The 18539-nt window shown below is 43.8% G+C and overlaps 1 protein-coding gene across 1 annotated transcript in view; it reads left to right on the forward strand.

The window, feature by feature from the left end:
* LOC138300886 (putative oxidoreductase YteT) overlaps window positions 1-18539 on the forward strand; it is a 1004722-nt gene that overhangs the window by 84558 nt on the left and 901625 nt on the right. Inside the window, exons 2-3 of the mRNA XM_069240740.1 lie at window positions 8897-9121; window positions 9604-9746. Of these exons, the coding sequence (XP_069096841.1) occupies window positions 9681-9746 (66 nt within the window). The 5' untranslated portion in view covers window positions 8897-9121; window positions 9604-9680. The remainder of the gene's footprint in view (window positions 1-8896; window positions 9122-9603; window positions 9747-18539) is intronic.

Below are 18539 nucleotides of genomic sequence, written 5' to 3' on the forward strand. Positions count from 1 at the left end.
TTTTTATACTGATGGTGATGTGGAGCTGTTGTTCTGAATTAAGCAGAAATAAGTGAAGCATAATTCTCAACTAGAATGAAAACTTTTGGACGCGAAAACTAGAAAATGTTGTGTTTTGTGGCTGCAAGCACTTGTAGCATGGGAAATTTAATTATCTATAAAGGAAAGCATACAAATTTAGGGAATCTTATGTGGATAGTATGTATCCCCTATTTATGCGTTCAGGTTGCCCGTGATTCAGGCCGTGGGCCAGCATTCAGCAAAAGAGTTGTTCCTACATTTGGCCTGTCTTTGTGTGAAGACGTGCTGTAATTACTGTTACATTGGTTTCTATACTTTTCTTACAAATTATATTTGCCTATGTTATCACCTCTTCCTCGTCTTTACTCCCCCTCCTTCCCCTTTGGAGTCTGCTGTTAGAATGCTTGGGTGAAACTCATGATTGAATGTCGGCATTAGGGGACACAGAGGTGTACCAGGAGCATCAGCTCAGGGAGCTGGAGATTGCCAATATAAACCTCATAAATCTACTTAATTACCTTCGTCCTCCACTCTTCATTTTTCAGTTACATGTACATAGAAACGTCAGCACAATTTTGTATGGTGTGCTCCTACAAAAAATAAAAATAAAGAGTGCTGTGAAATGGGCCATGACTTTTAGGCTGTTTCTGTTGCAAAATTAACTTAGCAATTGTTTAAGTGTTTACTGTTCGGTTTCAGATAAATCTAATAAATGTACACCCATCATGGATAATCTACACTGTCTACTTTCAAGTGCCACATTGGGCCACGGTCCAATCATGCCTATAATACTGGGACAGGTCAGTCCACCCAAACAATAAATGCAGGGGATAATTTGATCATACCCCTTGTGCTAGGTGCAAATGGGATGGACTATGGTGCAAGAAAAAAGAAGCAATAAAGCAGCCCGGCAAGGCTTCCATGTGGCCAGTTCACTAACAACCTCTTGTGTATGGTCAGTTTGTATCTGGGACCCCTGAGTTAATGTAGGCCACGCTGCCTATACAACAAACTGGTGCCAAAGACGGTGGCAATTACGCACACGCACTCACCAGACTCCGGCTCATGCAATCATTTGCAACACTGGCTCTCCTCCGGCCGAGCATTCAAACAGTCTCCTTCCGTGATGCGCCCTGAGCCCAGCCCAACTCACCAGGTGTGTTGCGTGCTGCCCGGCAGTACTCATTCTGGCGGGAACGCAGCTGCTCGTGCACCCAGGCGGATCACATGACTTTAAGAAAGGACGCAACACGATCTGACAACTTCACCACAGGGCCCAGGGCCCTTCAGGGTGCAGTAGCCCCACCCACAATCCAGCAAGAGTGCTTCTTCCCCTCCAGCACACGGCCCTTGGTGCTCTGTGTGATGCTCTGCATGCCACACATTCAGGGCCAGAAGGGATAAGGACATTCTGGGGACTGGTTTCATGGACAGCCACAGCACATGAGCCCATCCAGTCCTACATTCTCTGCAGTAAGTTAAAAGAGATTCCTCCCAGTGCCACACATTCTTTTTTAAAAAGAAGGGTGAACTCACTGGAATGCAATAGGAAGAAAAAGGTAGAGTGTGTCAATAGGTGCACATGGTAAACAAAAGCCCACAAAATTGAACCTGCCAAACTTCCACGCGCCAGGAAACACCACGTTTTGAACATTTGGCCTACCGAACCTCCGCCACTCCAATGCCCAAGACAAGGTATAGTCATCTGAGCAAACCAGGCAATTTTCAGTAACAAACACCTTGACAAGTAGTTCACACAGAAATGTGCAGTATCCTGTATTAATATTTCATGACATCTGTGGGGTGCCAGGATTCATGAGGTAAGAAAATCTGTAACTGAAGAAGGTCCACCATTCACCTACCAGACCCTGAGATGGGCCTCCCTGCGCACTTCTAACAGCTCACAAACCCTGACTTTGAGCAGTTCCTTCATCGCCAAGCCAGGCGGCTTCACGATGAATCAGTACACACCTTTTACGCAAGGCTCAAAGAACTTGCAAGCACCTGCACTCTACCCAATGCTGAGGACGAGATCCACACCAAGTTCCCACAAGGATGCCACTCAATGTGAAACTGAGACAATACATCCTGCAGGTTCCCGGTATGCCCGTAGCGGACATACTCACCATGGGACGTTGAAAGGAGCTGTCAAAAGTGTGCTTTGCGCACATGGAAGTAGCCTTGCAGCAACAGATAAAGAAACAACCAGTCAATACCGTGACAACAACAGGGACAGAAAGGATTAAGGTCCATCCCAAATCACCCACCAGCACCAGAACATGCTACACATGAGGAGGGTCATGCCCCCATCAAGAATCATTCCCTGCTCAAGAAAAACGGTGCACCAACTGCAACAAACCCTACCACTTCGCAAATGTCCGCTGCTCCTCCACATCCCAAAAGACTCAAACAGCGGTCAGTCAACATCACACAAACCACCACGACTCCCGAGGATGAAGGGGACATGGACGATGATGATGTGGAAGGTGCAGTACGGGTAATCCATGCCATGCAGCCCGGAGGGCACCCTAACATAAGCATCCCAAATCTCTCTTGCAGGCCATCAGATCTCAGCCCTCATTGACAAAGGAGCATCAATAAACATCCTAGCACAGTCAGTATTGCAAACTGTACCCATCCGCCCCATACTAAGCCCCACCACCACTCAATTCTATGCATTTGGATCATCTACACCACTCTTTATGGCCGGGGTGTTCAAAACAGAAATATTACATGAATCGCAGTCAGCACAACCCAAGGTGTATATTACCAAAACAGGATCTGAAATGCTGCTGAGCTGCAAAATGGTGGAGAAACCCAACCTAGTGTCCTTCACCTTCAGTGTACACCTGGGAAGCGTGGGGTGAGTTGGTGTTGGAATTCTCACAGTTGTGTGAGGGTATTGGATGTCTAAAGGACAGACTCGTACATCTCCACATCAATGAGTCCATCCAGTCTGTGGCACTAAAACATCGCCGTGTTGCATTCCACTTGCGTCCCAAGGTGGAGGAAGAATTCAGAAAATTGGAACAGGCAGACATCATCAAACGAGTGGACGACCAGACACCGTGGGTCTCCCGGATTGTGGTCACACACAAACCAAAACAGCCAGGCGATGCCAGAATATGCGTGGATATGCACTTACTCAACATAGCCATCTGATGTGAATGCCACCTGACACCCATGGTAGATGACATTCCCCGATTGTGGTCATGCGCAAACCAAAACAGCCAGGTGATGTCAGAATATGCGTGGATATGAGCTTACTCAACATAGCCATCTGACGTGAATGCCACCTGACACCCATGGTAGATGACATTGTCGTAGAAGTGAGTGGGTCACAATGGTTTTCCAAAATGGACCTCGGAGCAAGGTACCATCAACTGCTGCCGGCTCCAGAGTCAAGAGCCATTACCACTTTCTCCACCCACGTCGGGTTGAGAAGGTACAAGCATGTGTTGAGCGCCGCAGAAGTCTTTCAAGACACCATTCGTGGAGTGCTGGCAGGACTAGAAGGAGTCATTAATGTCAGTGATGACATTTTAGTGCATGGTCCTATGATCAAGAAACATCTAGCGATACTGAGGGCTACATTCAGATGACTACTTAATAATGGACTTACTCTCCACCGCGAAAAGTGTGCTTTTCTCCAAAAAGATATTGCCACCTTTGGATACTGATTTTTAGAAAACCGAGTCATGCCTGATCCGGATAAAGTCAAGGACATTCAATTAGCCCTTTTCCCCAACACTGTCTCTGGAGTCCGGAGCCTCTTGTGGATAGTTACATACTGTAGAAGATTCATTCAGAATCTGATCTCCGTCACAGCACCCCTCAGAAAGTTAACCAAGGCAAACATCAGCTGGGAATGGGGACCAGCCCAGGAAGAGGTGTTCCAAGCAACAAAAATGCCCTGTCTGCGCACACAACACTAGTTTACTTCGACCCAAGAATTGAATCCGATATCTCTATAGACGCCAGCTCCACTGGCTGTGGAGCAGTCCTATCTGAAAAAGGAGCCAATGTAGAGAGGATCCCAGTGGCATATACGAACCGTGCACTAACGGGCACTAAGCAACTATACTCGCACATAGAAAAAGAACCTATCGCAGTTCATTGATGGTGTTGTCAGTTTCATTTCTACCTGTATGGCCAACCGTTTACTGTACACACAGACCACAAACCACTCATCCCACTATTCAATGGATCTGCTTCCAAATTGCCTCCCAGAATCGAGAAGTGCATCCTTCAACTTCATGAGTATTGATTCTCAGTGGTATATAGACCTGGGGTGCAGAATTTGACGGATTACTTGGCCCGGCATGCATGACCAGCCACCAGTCATGAGGAGGCTGACGCTGAAGATGTGGAGGAGTACAGGAGGATGGCGGTGGAAGTCACTGCCCCTTCCTATCTCTCTAGATGACATCAAAGTGACTACCCAGGAGGATGAGTGTCTTTGAATCTCAATATCAGCCATTACCACAGGAAACTGGCACAGTCTTATCCACAGTGTCTTGACGGCCAGAAAAAGCGCGTCTGACCCTATCCTCACTACACAATATCAGGCAAGAGCTCGGGATTTCCCCGGAAGGGTGCCTGCTGTGTGACCCTCAACTGGTGATTCCTGCTTCGCTACAGCAACGAGTCGTGGATTTGGCTCACTCTTCACATCAAGGGATAGTGAAAACAAAAACAAGGCTCAGATGCAAAGTATGGTTCCCGGGGCTAGATGATGTTGAACGTGCTGTGAGGCACTGCACCATCTGCCAAGCCGCTGACCCCGCCTAACCCCCGGCACCCATTATCACTGAATCCATTCCTTTCGCCCCATGGTACAGGGCGAGGGCAGACTTCGGGAGTCTACCAGATGGTCGTCACATGATTTTGATAATTGTTGACTTTTCAAAGTATCCGGAAGTGGAAATTCTGGATTCAATCACCACCCCCCAAACTATAGCTCGATTAGAGAAAGTCATGGCCACTCACGGACTGCGACACAAACTAAGGACAGACAATGACCCACCGTTTTAGAGACAAGACTTCATTGACTACCTAAGTTCCAGGGGTGTTCATCACCGCAAGGTCACCCCTCGCTGGCTGCAAAGTCTTGAGGATTGCGGTGGCCAACAATCAAAACATGGAGTGCGCTCTGGATGCTTTTCTGCGTGAGTATCGGCTCACCCCCATGCGACTACCAAAGTGCCACCCAGCACACTATGCATGAATCGAATGGTGGGAGATACCATCCCCATATTGAAAGACCCTCAATGACACAAAACAAAGAAGCAGATGCATTGCGTTGTCACAACATCCAAAACGACCGAATGTCGAGGAAGAGGCACGCTAAGCACCATGACATCCACGTTGGAAATCTCGTATTGGCCAAGAACCAACATCCCGGAGGAAAGTTCAAGTTTCCTTTCAAGATGGAACACTGGAAACTGAGTAACATCAGAAGGACCATGATCACAACTCGACGAGGTTGTGAGACAATCATGTGAAAGGTTTTGTTCGTCAAATGGTACCGACCGCCAAACCATGAACTGGAAAGGTTGGGAGATGACCAGACATTCACCCACCACAAGAATGATGACAACAGTGCCAGTCCTCCGCAGGCTGGAGCCAGTAAAATGACTGCCCCTGTGTCCAGCACAGCAGATGAACAACATCAGTTGGTCGGCATGCAGGAATTCAATGTGACAGGTATGAGGGAGGGTCCGTCTGGAGATGATCAGGAGAGGAGAATTGATGAGGCCATTTCGCAGAGACAGGGCACCGGTAGGTACAACCTGTGGCCCAGGCCCCGACTTCCACCAAGTTAAGAGATTTTGTGCTCACTTTAAGTAATGTCTCTCATTTCATTGTGGGGGCCACATAAAACCTATGATGCCTCTGTTAGACTTTTCATCCTTGGCGTGGTCTCCATTAACTTTTTGCCCCTGTTCCCCAGGTTGTTGATTTGTGCTGGACTCTGATTTTGCTGTTTTTGTTACTCTGGGCACTTTACCACTGCTAACCAGTGCTAAAGTGCAAGTGCTCCTTTACAAAATGTGTATGTGATTGGTTTATCCATGATTGGCATATTTGATTTACTAGTAAGTCCCTAGTAAAGTGCACTAGAGGTGCCAGGGCCTGTAAATCAAATGCTACTAGTGGGCCTGCAGCACTGGTTGTGCCACCCACATAAGTAGCTCTGTAATCATGACTCAGACCTGCGATTGCAGTGTCTGTGTGTGCAGTTTTAACTGTAAATTCGACTTGGCAAGTGTACCCACTTGCCAGGCCTAAACCTTCCCTTTTCTTACATGTCAGACACCCCTAAGGTAGGCCCTAGGTAGCCCCAAGGGCAGGGTGCAGTGTATGGTTAAGGTAGGAAATATAGTAATGTGTTTTATATGTCCTGCCAGTGAAATATTGCTAAATTCGTTTTTCACTGTTGCAAGGCCTGTCCCCCTCATAGGTTAACATGGGGGCTACCTTTAAATCTGATTAAAGTGTAGATTCCCTTTGGGAGCGGATGGACATGTGGAGTTTGGGGTCTCTGAGCTCACAATTTAAAAATGCATCATTTAGTAAAGTTGATTTTAAGATTGTGTGTTTCAAAATGCCACTTTTAGAAAGTGAGCATTTTCTTAATTATACCGTTTCTGTGACTCTGCCTGTTTGTGGATTCCCTGTCTGGGTCAGTTTGACAGTTGGGCTGGTTGCACCTCACACTAGACAGTGACACAAAGGGAGCTGGGGTGTAGCCTGCATATCCTGATGAGCCATCTGTGCTAGGAGGGAGGGGAGGAGTGGTCACCCGCACCTGAAAGGGATGTGCCTGCCCTCACACAATGCAGTCAACCCCCTGGTGAGTGTCTGTGGTCTGGCCTGGGCAAGGCAGGATTTCACATTCCAAAGAGACTTTACTTTGAAGTAGGCCTACTTCAAAGAAGAAACTGGGTATAAGAAGGGCACCCAAAACCACAGACTTTAGAACACTTCTGGAAACAAGAGGAACCTCTGCCTGGAGAAGAGCTGAAGAGCTGAGGAGAAGTGCTGCCCTGCCTGTGACTGTGCTTTGTGGAGCTATCCTGAAGTTGCTGCTTCTGCCAGAGTAAGAGGGCAAAGACTGGACTTTGTGTGCCTTCCATCTTGTAAAGCAATCTCCAAGGGCTTGATTTAGAGTTTGCCTCCTGTTGTTTGAAGTCTCAGGGACAACAAAGACTTCTCTCTGCCAGCACCTGGAGTCTCTGGAGAGACTCCTGATCTGACAAGTGGTGCCCTATCCAGTCCCTGGGCCCTTGAAAGGAAAGCTGGTGGAAATCCAAGGAAATCGACTTCGGACGACTTAGGACCAACGCCGCTGCAGAATCCGGAGACGCCACCTGCACCCGACGCTGTGACCTTCGCTGGAACGCAACGCTCTTTGCAGGCCCAATGCCGCTGCAGCGCCGCTGAAGTCTGCGACTCCGTGGAAGTCGCCGCACCACGTCGTGACCGACGCCACTCGAAGTCCGCGGATTCAACGTTTCGCACAGACGCCGCGATCCCCGACTTCGCGCATCGACTTGTTTTCACTCTTCACCAAAGGTACTGTACTTGGTGGTCTAAGTGACTCCGTGTCCGGCGCGGCTGGTGTCGGCCTGTTGGGAACGACTCCGTCACGACGCCGTATTAACACCTCATCAAAGCATTTTTTGTTTCTAAGCGCTATTTTTGAGTTTAATCTTTAACAATTCATAACTTGACTTGTGTATGTCGGATTTTTGTCGTTTTGGTATTGTTTTGTTTAGATAAATATTTCCTATTTTTCTAAACTGGTGTTGTGTCATTTTGTAGTGTTTTCATTAAGTTACTATGTGTGTTGGTACAAATACTTTACACCTAGCACTCTGAAGTTAAGCCTACTGCTCTGCCAAGCTACCAAAGGGGTTAGCTGAGGGTGATTTTCTTCTACCCTGACTAGAGTGAGGGTCCTTGCTTGAACAGGGGGCAACCTGACTGTCAACCAAAGACCCCATTTCTAACAGCCTCTGTATCAGTTTAAGCAAATGTCTGAAATGTCAAATTCAGTTTTTTTTGTTGATTTAATATTTATTTTTGTTTGTTTGGGTAAGGGAGGAATGTTTTTTTTTGGGACAGGTCAGTCCACCCTAACAATAAATGCAGGGGGAAATTTGATCATACCCCTCGCGCTAGACGCAAATGGGATGGACCCTGACGCAAGAAAAAGGAATCAATAAAGCAGTCTGGGGAGGCTTCTTCGTAGATAGTTCACTACCGACCTCGTGTGTGTGTGTGCGCGCGCATTTTGCATCTAGGGCCCCTGAGTTAATGCAGGCAGCGCCGTCTACACAACAATGCTCTCCCCCTAAAGTTTACCATAGTTTTAATTGTAAAAGGCAGTATCCAATAATCCATATATTTAACAGTCTCAAAATATCTCTATGAGGTTTTTGTGCTTGACTAAACTTGACTAATTTACCAAATTTCAGTAAGCGCACAATCCACAGGTTTTTTCAAGTTGCACGTTTTATTTTTCTAAATGTTTATACGTTCTTGATAATAGATTTTACTGAACGCTAACAAAAGATAAACATGCATTTACTATACTATGCAATATCCAAAAAACTACATAAACAACTTAAGATTTAAACTGTTTAGGAAGCTCCAATCCTGTGCCCTAGGACCGAGTTCACATTGTATAAAAACTGAAAAACAGTCATTTGAGCTTTGATTTGCAATCTGTTGGTTTCAAAATATTTACTTGCACGCGGACTGTCAAAAACACAGCAGTTATATTGTTCTGTTGGCCTTTCTGATCTGATACTGATTTTGTCTCTAGGAGTGTGTTTTGGTTATAATTCCTTGTTTATTTCTGCCATAGAGTTGCCTTCAGTTTCTTTTCGGGCAATTGAAGTCACGTGACAGGATGTTCGCTGACTCACTGCAGATCTCTTCCTGCATCTTGTGCCCCTTGTCGCGGAAGCCGGAGGGTCAGTGCACGCAGAAGTAATTAGAGAAAGTAATCATATTAGTAGCTGTAAATAAAGAAATACAACCTCTAACACAAAGCCCTCAGCCGTTCCAATAAAAGTGTTCCGCACATTGGGTATGAAAAAAACGACAGGTCATGAGAAATATTTTGACATTGTTCGATTTAGGACAGTGTTCGAGCCAGGAAAGATCATTTTTATTTATTTCACTTACGTTGTAGAGCCTATGTTGCGCATATGGACCCTTTAAAGCGCCATTCAAAACTTAAGATGTCAGGATTCTGTCCGAGTGTTTGTGTGAGACAACTGATTAGTCCAGTAAAATGTTATTATTTGTATAGCGCCTACACCTCGGATGTGCTGCTTTAAATTGCTGCGGTGGTGACAGAATCTGAAAAAACAAAGGGGGGTGTGTGAATTGTAGAAAATACTGTGATGAGAATAGCTCAAATTACGTATACATTGTTGCTATTCTGTGTATTTGTTAGATTCTTAAGAAAGAAAAGTGAATACAAATTGATTTAGAAATGGTATAACGTCTGCGGGCAAAGTTCCAGCGTATTATAAGTGACGCAACGTTTCTCTTGCTTATGTTTAGACTGAAGCTCTGCCCTGAAGGCGCATCTGCTGAGCCGGTCCAAGTACAGTTTCTCTCCAGCCTTCCTTATTGCAGACATGGACTTCTTCAGCCGCACCCTGCGATCTATAAGACGAAAAACGGACACTCAGTCCTCTAGCCAGGTAACTTGATGACTTTCTGAATGGGTGGGCAAGCAATGGCAAGTTAAGTATATAGAGCTGCCACGGGATCTCTTCTCATGTGAGACCTTTAGTTTGGCTTAGATTTTTAGTCAACAGAATGTCGCATTCTGGGACTTGTAGTTTTGCTTTTTAACTTGTAGACGGATAACTGTCAAGGAAGCATGGAAGCCAGAATATAATCCATATTGGTGCCCTGTTTCGTAGGCAAATTAGCGTTTGTTGATGATAAAGCTTTCAAACCACCAGCATGGATTATATTCCGGCTATCATTTAAAAATGGATTTAACGTCATTGCTATACCTTTGATTTTATACATGAGGTGAAATATTGACCTCTGTACCCTAAAAAAGACTATTTGGAAAAATAAATCAACATTGATTATTTTACAAACGTTTCTGTATTACAAGCTAAACGCACATTTCAATGATAAAGTTCTTTTTTTGGGAGGAAACAGGTCGGCTGTGGATGTCTAGGTTTTAAGCAACAGAAGAGTTTTGGAATTGAACATACTTTAAAGAGACTGTTGAAATTATTTACCTTTGTGAACTACTTTCAGAATAAATTGGTCGAGTGGTGATCTAATTCCTGTATGCACATTTGTTTTTTTAAAGTAAATATATATATATCTTCTCATTTATAGAAGTGGACCCTGAATTCATGGTGCTCAATATTTTGGAGTACGGATATTGAGTGCAGGTTTACTTATGAGTACTAGCTATGATTGTAAATTGTTTGATGTCTTTGATTGTTTGTGTTATGTGATGAGAAATGTTTCAGTGAGTATAAATGTAGGCTTTAAAAAGATATTTTTTTAGACAATGGCTAAAGCATGTTCTTGTTAGCGCTTTGCCCTTGAGCAACATAAGTGAAGTGCCTTTATGAAGTAAAAATGGCATAATTGCACATTCATTTTTATGTTATGTATTTTTCTATTGCTTCTTAGGCTGACTCTTGGCTTCTTCAACTCACTCGCCAGGAATGGGGTTACTGAGGGGGGAGGCTGGGGAATTCTAACACAGTTAGAAGAGGGAAAGCCCCATAAAATGAAGATACTATTAGCTGATATTCAGCCTATGCACCTGCAGGAACAGGATGTTTTCATGGGTTTTGCAAATTTCATACAGTTTATAATAATAACCTCTGTCAGGAGAGACTTCATATTCCGGAAGGACCATTACCTGAAGTTACTGACCCCATCAGTTATGAGATTCACACCAACACCACAGATCTGTGTTGTTCAACCCAGAGATTTCAGGTGAAAGTCTAACGCACATAGCAGAGTTATCAGGGAATTGGAGCAGAAATTACCCATTGTGCTTGTAATTTCTCATTTCACTTGTGTAGCCAGTGTTAGCCCACTAAATTATGAATACCTTTATTATAAGGAACTTTGATGGTGCACATTTAACATGGCCAAGTCTGAGGTCCAAATGATGGGTTAGTGAAATGGAGTTCAGTATGGAAATAGAAGCCCAGTAAGTGTTAAATTGTGCACCCAAAATACTTTTATCTCACAGGTTGAAAGGAAAATGTAGATTTTCCTAATAAATTATGAAGGGAAGTCTTAATTTTATCAAAGACACGGAGGCGAGTATTATGCATTCTAGTTTTACTTTTAGCAGCAGTCAAGAACATTGGAGCTACAAATCCCAAGAGACGCAGCAACAGAAACAGACTAGCCAATGTGATAGAAACATGGAAATAGAGTACCCACCACTCCAAAGTCAGTAAGCTGTATAACCCCCTTACTTGACTGCGAACGGCCCTCTTTTCTTGTGCGAGGAGTTCATAAGAATCATAAAAGAAAGTAAATATAGGTAACACAATAGAACAAGTTAGCGTAAACGTAAAAAAACTCTTGTCAAAAGTTCAGAAAAGCGAAACTCCTAGAAGTATCCAAAGGAAAAGGAGGACGAACACCCTGGAGGTCCGTAGAGGTAGTTGATGAAGAGGAGAAACCAGTCGGTATGGTGACATCCTTAATAGGACACAGGTGGCAACACCGTAGCCACTGTCAGGGAAGGAAAGAAACACCAATTACTAAGTATTGATGTGGGATAATACTCTCTTTCCTGTCTTTAATAAAATTAAGACTTCCCTTCATAACTTATTAGTAAAATCTACATTTTATGTCAAAACCGGAGGCTCCTATAATGTTTGTTTAAAGCTTGCCAATTACTTCAGAAGCTGCAGTGTGAGCAGGTTTGCAATAAAACATCCTAAACACTTTTATCATTAGACCAGTCAGCTGATCTCAGAATGTCCTCCAGTCTGAAACCTGTGCAAAAGGCTTTAGAGGCCATGGCACCCCTGGCGGAATGAGCCCCAAATGCAGAAGTATTAATGCTTTCCAAAGACATAACCCTTCGGACCCCACGAGCCAGGGCGGCAGAGGATACAAGATGATGGGGCTTACGAAAAGAAATAAGTAGTTGAGAATGAGAGGACGTTCTGAGATCAAATGTCTGTGGTTCGTATACTTTGAGGCATTGTCCAACATACAGTTTGGGATGATCTAGACAATAAGGATAAAATGCTAAATTTAAATGAGTTTTCATGCGTTTATTAATTGTAAACATGAATCCGGTGAGGTCTTATTGGCAAGAAGACACATCTAACGCTTTAACGTCTGATAAACGTTCAATAGAAATCAAATATAATAACATGGTAAGCTTTGCAGACAGCATCTTTAAAGAAAGCTGCATTGTCAGGCCAGGAAACAAACAACTTCAAAACCACATCTATTTCCCACAATTTGTTACACTTTGGAAGAGGAGGGTTGGAAAATGTTTACTCTTTTAAAAGACGACTTATCTGCGGATGTTCTCCAACTTGTTTGCTGTTGATGTGGGGATGATTCAAAGAAATTGCAGATTTATATAGGTTTATGGTTCTGTAGGACTTACCTCCACTAGCTTTAGTTGCCAGAAAATTAACAATATAGATTATATCGGCTGAAAAGGGATTTTGATGTTTACTAAACACCAGCTAGACTATAAAGCTCAAGCAGACTTGTAAGCTGGGGTGTTCTAAACATGAATCTGGATCGATGCTGATAGAATCCGAATAAGTCAGGCCTTTGTGCAGGTGACAAATCTTTAGTAGTTGAAGGACTCAGTAATGAAGAGGACCCAGGAAAATCGCCTGGATGGAAGAAGACAAGAGGCCTGCTATCCTTGCTAGAGATCTGAGAGAAATCTGAGAACTGTGGAGTCTGAAGGACCTCTTTTTGATCGCTTTTTACTTTTGCTTGAGGAAGATGCAGAGTAGCACATGAAGAATTTACTAGGAAGCCTAGGCATTCTGTCTGTTGGGTGGGAATCAGTATTGATTTTTCTGTGTTTTAAAGGAAACCCAGTTCTGAAAGAAGAGAACAAGAGAGATGAAGATGATCACGCAGAGTCTGTATGCCATGACTCATGAGGCAAATGTCATCCAAGTAGATTATTAGTCTGATTCCCAAAGACCTGAGATAAGCCACCACAGGTTTCATTACCTTTGTAAAACACCGTGGTTCTGATGAAAGACTGAAACCGAGAGAGGAAAACTGGTGATTTGTCCCTGCCACTGAAGTTGAAGAAATTTTCTGTGAGAACGATGAATGGGAATTGTAAGGTAGGCATCTTGTAAGTCCAGCCTTACCATACAAACGTGTTGACGTGAAGAATCACTGAGATGAATTATAGTCTCCATTTTGACGTGATGGCACACCACAAACTGATTAAAGAGTTTGAGGTTGATAATCAGATGCATCTTTTTGGTTTTCTTCTGTACCAAGAACAGGGAACTGAAAAACCCAGAGGGAAACTTGAATTGCCTGCTTTTGTAAGGAATATTGAGCTGTCAAGGATATTAGATTGGTCATGTCTGATGAAAACCATTGAGGAAGAGGAAACACACTTTGAAAAGGTGGTGCGTAAAACTCGATCAAATAGCCTTGTATTGCGTTTAGAACCCAAGAATCTGCAGTTATTGTTTGCCACTTTGTGAGAAAATTCTGACGACTGCCACCTACAGGAGGATGTCCAGAAGTAAAACTCACCTTTGTTGGTTGTTGTTTCTGAAAATCTTTTGTCACAACCTCGGTAACCTCTATCTCTTTGGGGGTAGAACCGCAGCTTGTAGTATTGGTAGTTGTAGTTTGAATTGAAGGAGCCTCTGAATCCCTGATTATGGAAGAGACGCCCGTAAAGCTGCTCCTGCCTCTACTAGGCTGTGCAAAAACATGCTAGGAAAACATCTTTTTTTAAAGACTGTTGGGCTTTGTCAATCAAAGAAAAGGTTGTAACAAATCTACTAAGATCCTTGATAAATGTGTCCCCAAACAGAAGACCATATGCCTTGATGCCTGGATCAAGAGTAGCCAGGTTAGCCAACTTTGAATCCAACTTTAAAAGGAAACCTTTATTCCGTTGATGTGTGATTGCAGAATTGGCATTTTCAAGTAAGAAAAAAGCTCTCTGAATCCACATAGAGAGATCTGGGGGAACAATATCAATATTGTCCAATCTAGCTGCCTCCGCCATATCGAAAATGCGAGCCAAAGGAACCACCACATCAAGTAATTTATCTTGGCAAGTCCACCAGGCCATGTCAACACCTTTGCGTGGATCTTTACCAAATTCTGAAAAGAAGAAGCTAAGACTGGTCAATTGATGGAGTGAAAGTAATGTTGGAGGAAAGGGAAGGCCTTGGACATTCAGATTTTAACTTACTCCTAGTTTTTTTTTTATCTAGAGGAAGACATAACCTGGAAGATATATAATCTCCCACATGGGCAGCGGGGAAGCAATGCATTGAATTAGGATGGTGAATGAGAGTGGGATCGAACATAGGAGTTCCTTCTGTGTCCAATACTGTTTTGATTAGAAAGGAATCAGATTTGGACTTTATCAGAGAAATGGGATGAAGAAGAATCATTGTCAAACATATCAGTATTGTCATCTGCGTCCCCCATATCGTCATCAGTGTCCAAACTATTAGAAATAACTATTTGTTGGGGAGCATTTTACACTTTTTTTTGTTGTAGTCTTGCACTTACCATGTGTTTTGGTTGTTCCATCCTTCCTAGGAGGTCTAGGAGGAACGACATCCTCAATCTGCTGTGAGGAAACCTCACTGCTCAGAGGTACCAAATCCGGATTGGGAGTTGTGATTTGTTTCTTGGTAGGTAAAGACAGTGTTTTACGCTTTCCGCTCCCTCCCTCCCCAGAATGGGCCAATAAAGTCTTAGACATCATGTTCACTATAGAAGTTTCCATTTTTTTTTAACATCTTTTCAATAGAAGCTGCAACGGCCTTTTTAACTGATCAGTGAATAAAATAATTCAGGTCATTCTTAAAAGCTTCCACAAAATCATAGTCGTCCTTGAGCAAAGGGGAGCTGTCTATTTCCATTTTGTTAAAAAGATTTAAAAAAAATTAGGCAATAAAAGCGTTAAACTTGCGACACCACCAGTGAGGGCGGAGACCAGGGCCTAAAACACTCCCCCAGGGTATTAACATACTAAACAAATTACAGAGCAAACTGAGGAAAGGTGGAGTAATAGGCCACACCGCTCCGGTGATGCTTTAGCATGGAAGTAAGGCAAAGGGGAGAAGAGAACAGGAGGCAATGTTCAGTTGTATAAGCCCTAACATGGCAGGCACCACATTGAAGAGAAACGAAGCACTGCGCATGCGGTGAAAGAAACGGAAGCAGAGAGCGTGAGGCGCTCAATGGGATGGCACAGATTTAACCAGTTAAATAACAATAAAACGAGTATACATATCAGGAATGTTATAAAGTTAGAAATGCAATGTCCATAATAGTAAGGAAGGTACTTATCTTGACTGTGAACCGCAAGAAAAGAGGGTTGGTTGCAGTCAAGTGAGGGGTTTTACAGCTTAATGACTTTGGATTGGTGGATACTGTATTTACATGCTTTTATCCCATTGGCTAGTCTTTTGCTAAGCCTCTTAAGATTTGTAGTTCCAATGTTCTTGACTGCTGCTATTATTTTAAAAGCAAGATTAGAATGCATAATAGGAGCCTCTGGTCTTGAAATGAAATTTGAGTAGCCAGCCACAGCCTGTTGGTTGACTGGTTGGCAGCAACAGTTTTAAGTAGTTGGTTCACTTACCAAGCAAAGAATTGTGAAGTAGGCCTTATCACAGGCGCATGTGTGTGTATCAGGCAGGGTGGCAGCCATGTAGGATGTGCTCCAAGATGATTGCCCAGCAATATTGATCCATTCCTGCTATAATAGAACCCTCATCACAGCGTGATCTGCCAAGGGGTAATTTTGCAGATATGAAGAGAATTGGTTGTGGCCATGTCCAGAGTTATTTCGGGCCTCACACGATGTAATACAACACTGCAACTTAAAACTGCATAAGAGCACCAGAGTGGTATTGCTCGGCTGATCCTGAGTGGCAGTGTTGTTGTGGGTGGGCGGAGGCTTGATTTGCTGAAACCATTGAAGATGGCTGAGCAGAGGGAAGTCTAAACTCTTTTTTGCCATTACTAAATACAGCAGCATGGCTACCTGTGTTACGCTGACAAGGACTTTGGCACTGAGAGGCTTTCCCAATAGTGGGACCAACAAGGAAAGTTCTTGCAGAAAGATGTTAGTGAGGACAAGATGGAATAGAGCCCAAGACAGCAGCACAGGGAGAAGATCAGTGACAAATATGAATAGTGGTGAGGAAATTCCCTGGTTCTGTATGTTTTTACCTTAAAGCCCTAGGAAGAACTACAAGGAAGTTGTGTGCACTGAGGAGGTTATATTAATGACAGGAAAATACTGTGACAAAACATGGTCACCAGTATTTATACACTGCCCTGGTGTTAACAAGACGAGCAGCAAAATGGGGCTCTTTTCCTGTCCTTGTTTGTGAGTTGGCAACATTGCTTCACCTGGTCTGTACTTACTACCCAATGAGTAAATGCAACCTTATCATATATGTAAGACGGTGCTCCATCACACTACTGCAATAAACTGCATGGAGTGAAGGAACCAAGGGCCAGATGTAAGAAACAGGTTGCACGTCGCAAACAGCGAATTCCGCTGTTTGCGACGTGCAAACTGCACTTTGCAATGCACAAAACGGGTTTGCGAGTTGCAATTAGGAAGGGGAGGCCTTTGCGACCCCCTTGCGAGTCGCAGATGGTGTCAGGGACACCATCCTACATTCCAATTTGCGACTCGCAAATTGCGAGTCGCTCTGACTCGCAATTTGCAAGTCGCAAATTGGAATCTATCTACATCTGGCCCCTAATCACATGTGATATCAGAAACAAGGTGCTGGTTGCTAGTTTGCACTTTCTCCTTTATTTCTTTCCTTCCCCACAGGCTAGACTGATCAATGAAAGAACTTGAAGATTATTGTTCCCCCCCTCCCCCTCAAACTGAAGTGAACATAAACAAGAAACTGCATAAAGGCCTGAATATTCTGAATTACTCACAGTGATTAATATACTGTCATAGACATCTTGTGTAACTAATCCAGATCTGAAGGTTTAGCTAATGTGGCGTGATGTGCACCACACAGAAAGAGAGTCTGCAATATGGTGAAGCCAACAGGTACTAAAGCTCTAGGACAAGTGGAAACAGTGGATCCCCAACACTCAGATGGAGGACAAGCACCAAATGCCACTGCACACAATTTAATTTGAGGTCATGCTACTGCCATTCTGGATGTCAGAAGCATGTATCAATTCAAGATCGACACTATGGCACTGGCAGTAGGTTTGCTATGGGAAGACCAATGGAATTTTACAGACAGGGTGGAAACAAACCAATCGATATGAAAGGTGATGCGACCTTCACTAAAAGATATGCAGGTGCACAGGAAGTTGGTTTGTTGAAACTGAAAGCAGACAATATCAGACTTCTCTCAAGCAGAATTTATGTCTGAATTATTGGGCTACCAGAACAAGTGTAAGGCCAAAGCATGGAGTTGTTTCTTGAAAAGTGGTTTGTTGGCAAACAGTCAACCTTTTTCTCAGTGGAACGGGCTTACAGAGTCACATGTAGAATGCTGACCCCAGGTGAACCTCCCAAGTGAGTGGTGGCGCTTCTCTTCAACTATTGTGGAAAAGGCAATGCCCTGAAAACTTCTCTGAGTAAAGGTACTTAGATAACTGAAAACTACACAGTGAACCTTTTCCGGGCCATCCTGCTGATGTGCAAACACGAAGGGAATCATTCCTGGTAATAAAAAAGAGTGTGCGGAAAATGAATCTCCAAAGACTCCTTAATGTATCCAGCTAAACTGCAAATCACAGTTACTGACAAATCTAATTTCTTCCCTACCCAACCAGAGGTACGGCATGGCTGGAATCAAGAGGAGAAACTGACATTACGGAACAAGGAGATTTGGAGGTGGAGCTGGCTGTCTCAGAGCGGTAGATGTAGAAACGCCAAGAAAATGCAAAGCCAACGAACCAGAGAACAAGCTGCTAGACAAAGGACTATGATCGTGAATTGAACAGTGCTCTGACCCTGGTCAGGAGCTGATACAGAATGACCTGGGCTCACAGAGAAAATTAGATACTGCAGAGCTTGCGGAGTTTGAATTGGAGTTGAAACAGAGACCAGCGCTCTCACAATTGATGGTGGGCATGGTGCTTTAATATTTTCACGGACATGCTCATATCCTTTTTTCAGATTGTAGCTTCATGCGATAGATACTTTGGGCTCAGAGTCTGTGTTACAAGGCTATGCAAGAAGGGTAAGGTAATTTAAAAAGCTGGTAATGGTGGAAGGCTAGTTCACGTGGGCTTTCAAA

The sequence above is a fragment of the Pleurodeles waltl genome, chromosome 6 (genome assembly GCF_031143425.1).
Source record: "Pleurodeles waltl isolate 20211129_DDA chromosome 6, aPleWal1.hap1.20221129, whole genome shotgun sequence".
In the NCBI taxonomy this organism is placed as follows: domain Eukaryota; kingdom Metazoa; phylum Chordata; class Amphibia; order Caudata; family Salamandridae; genus Pleurodeles; species Pleurodeles waltl.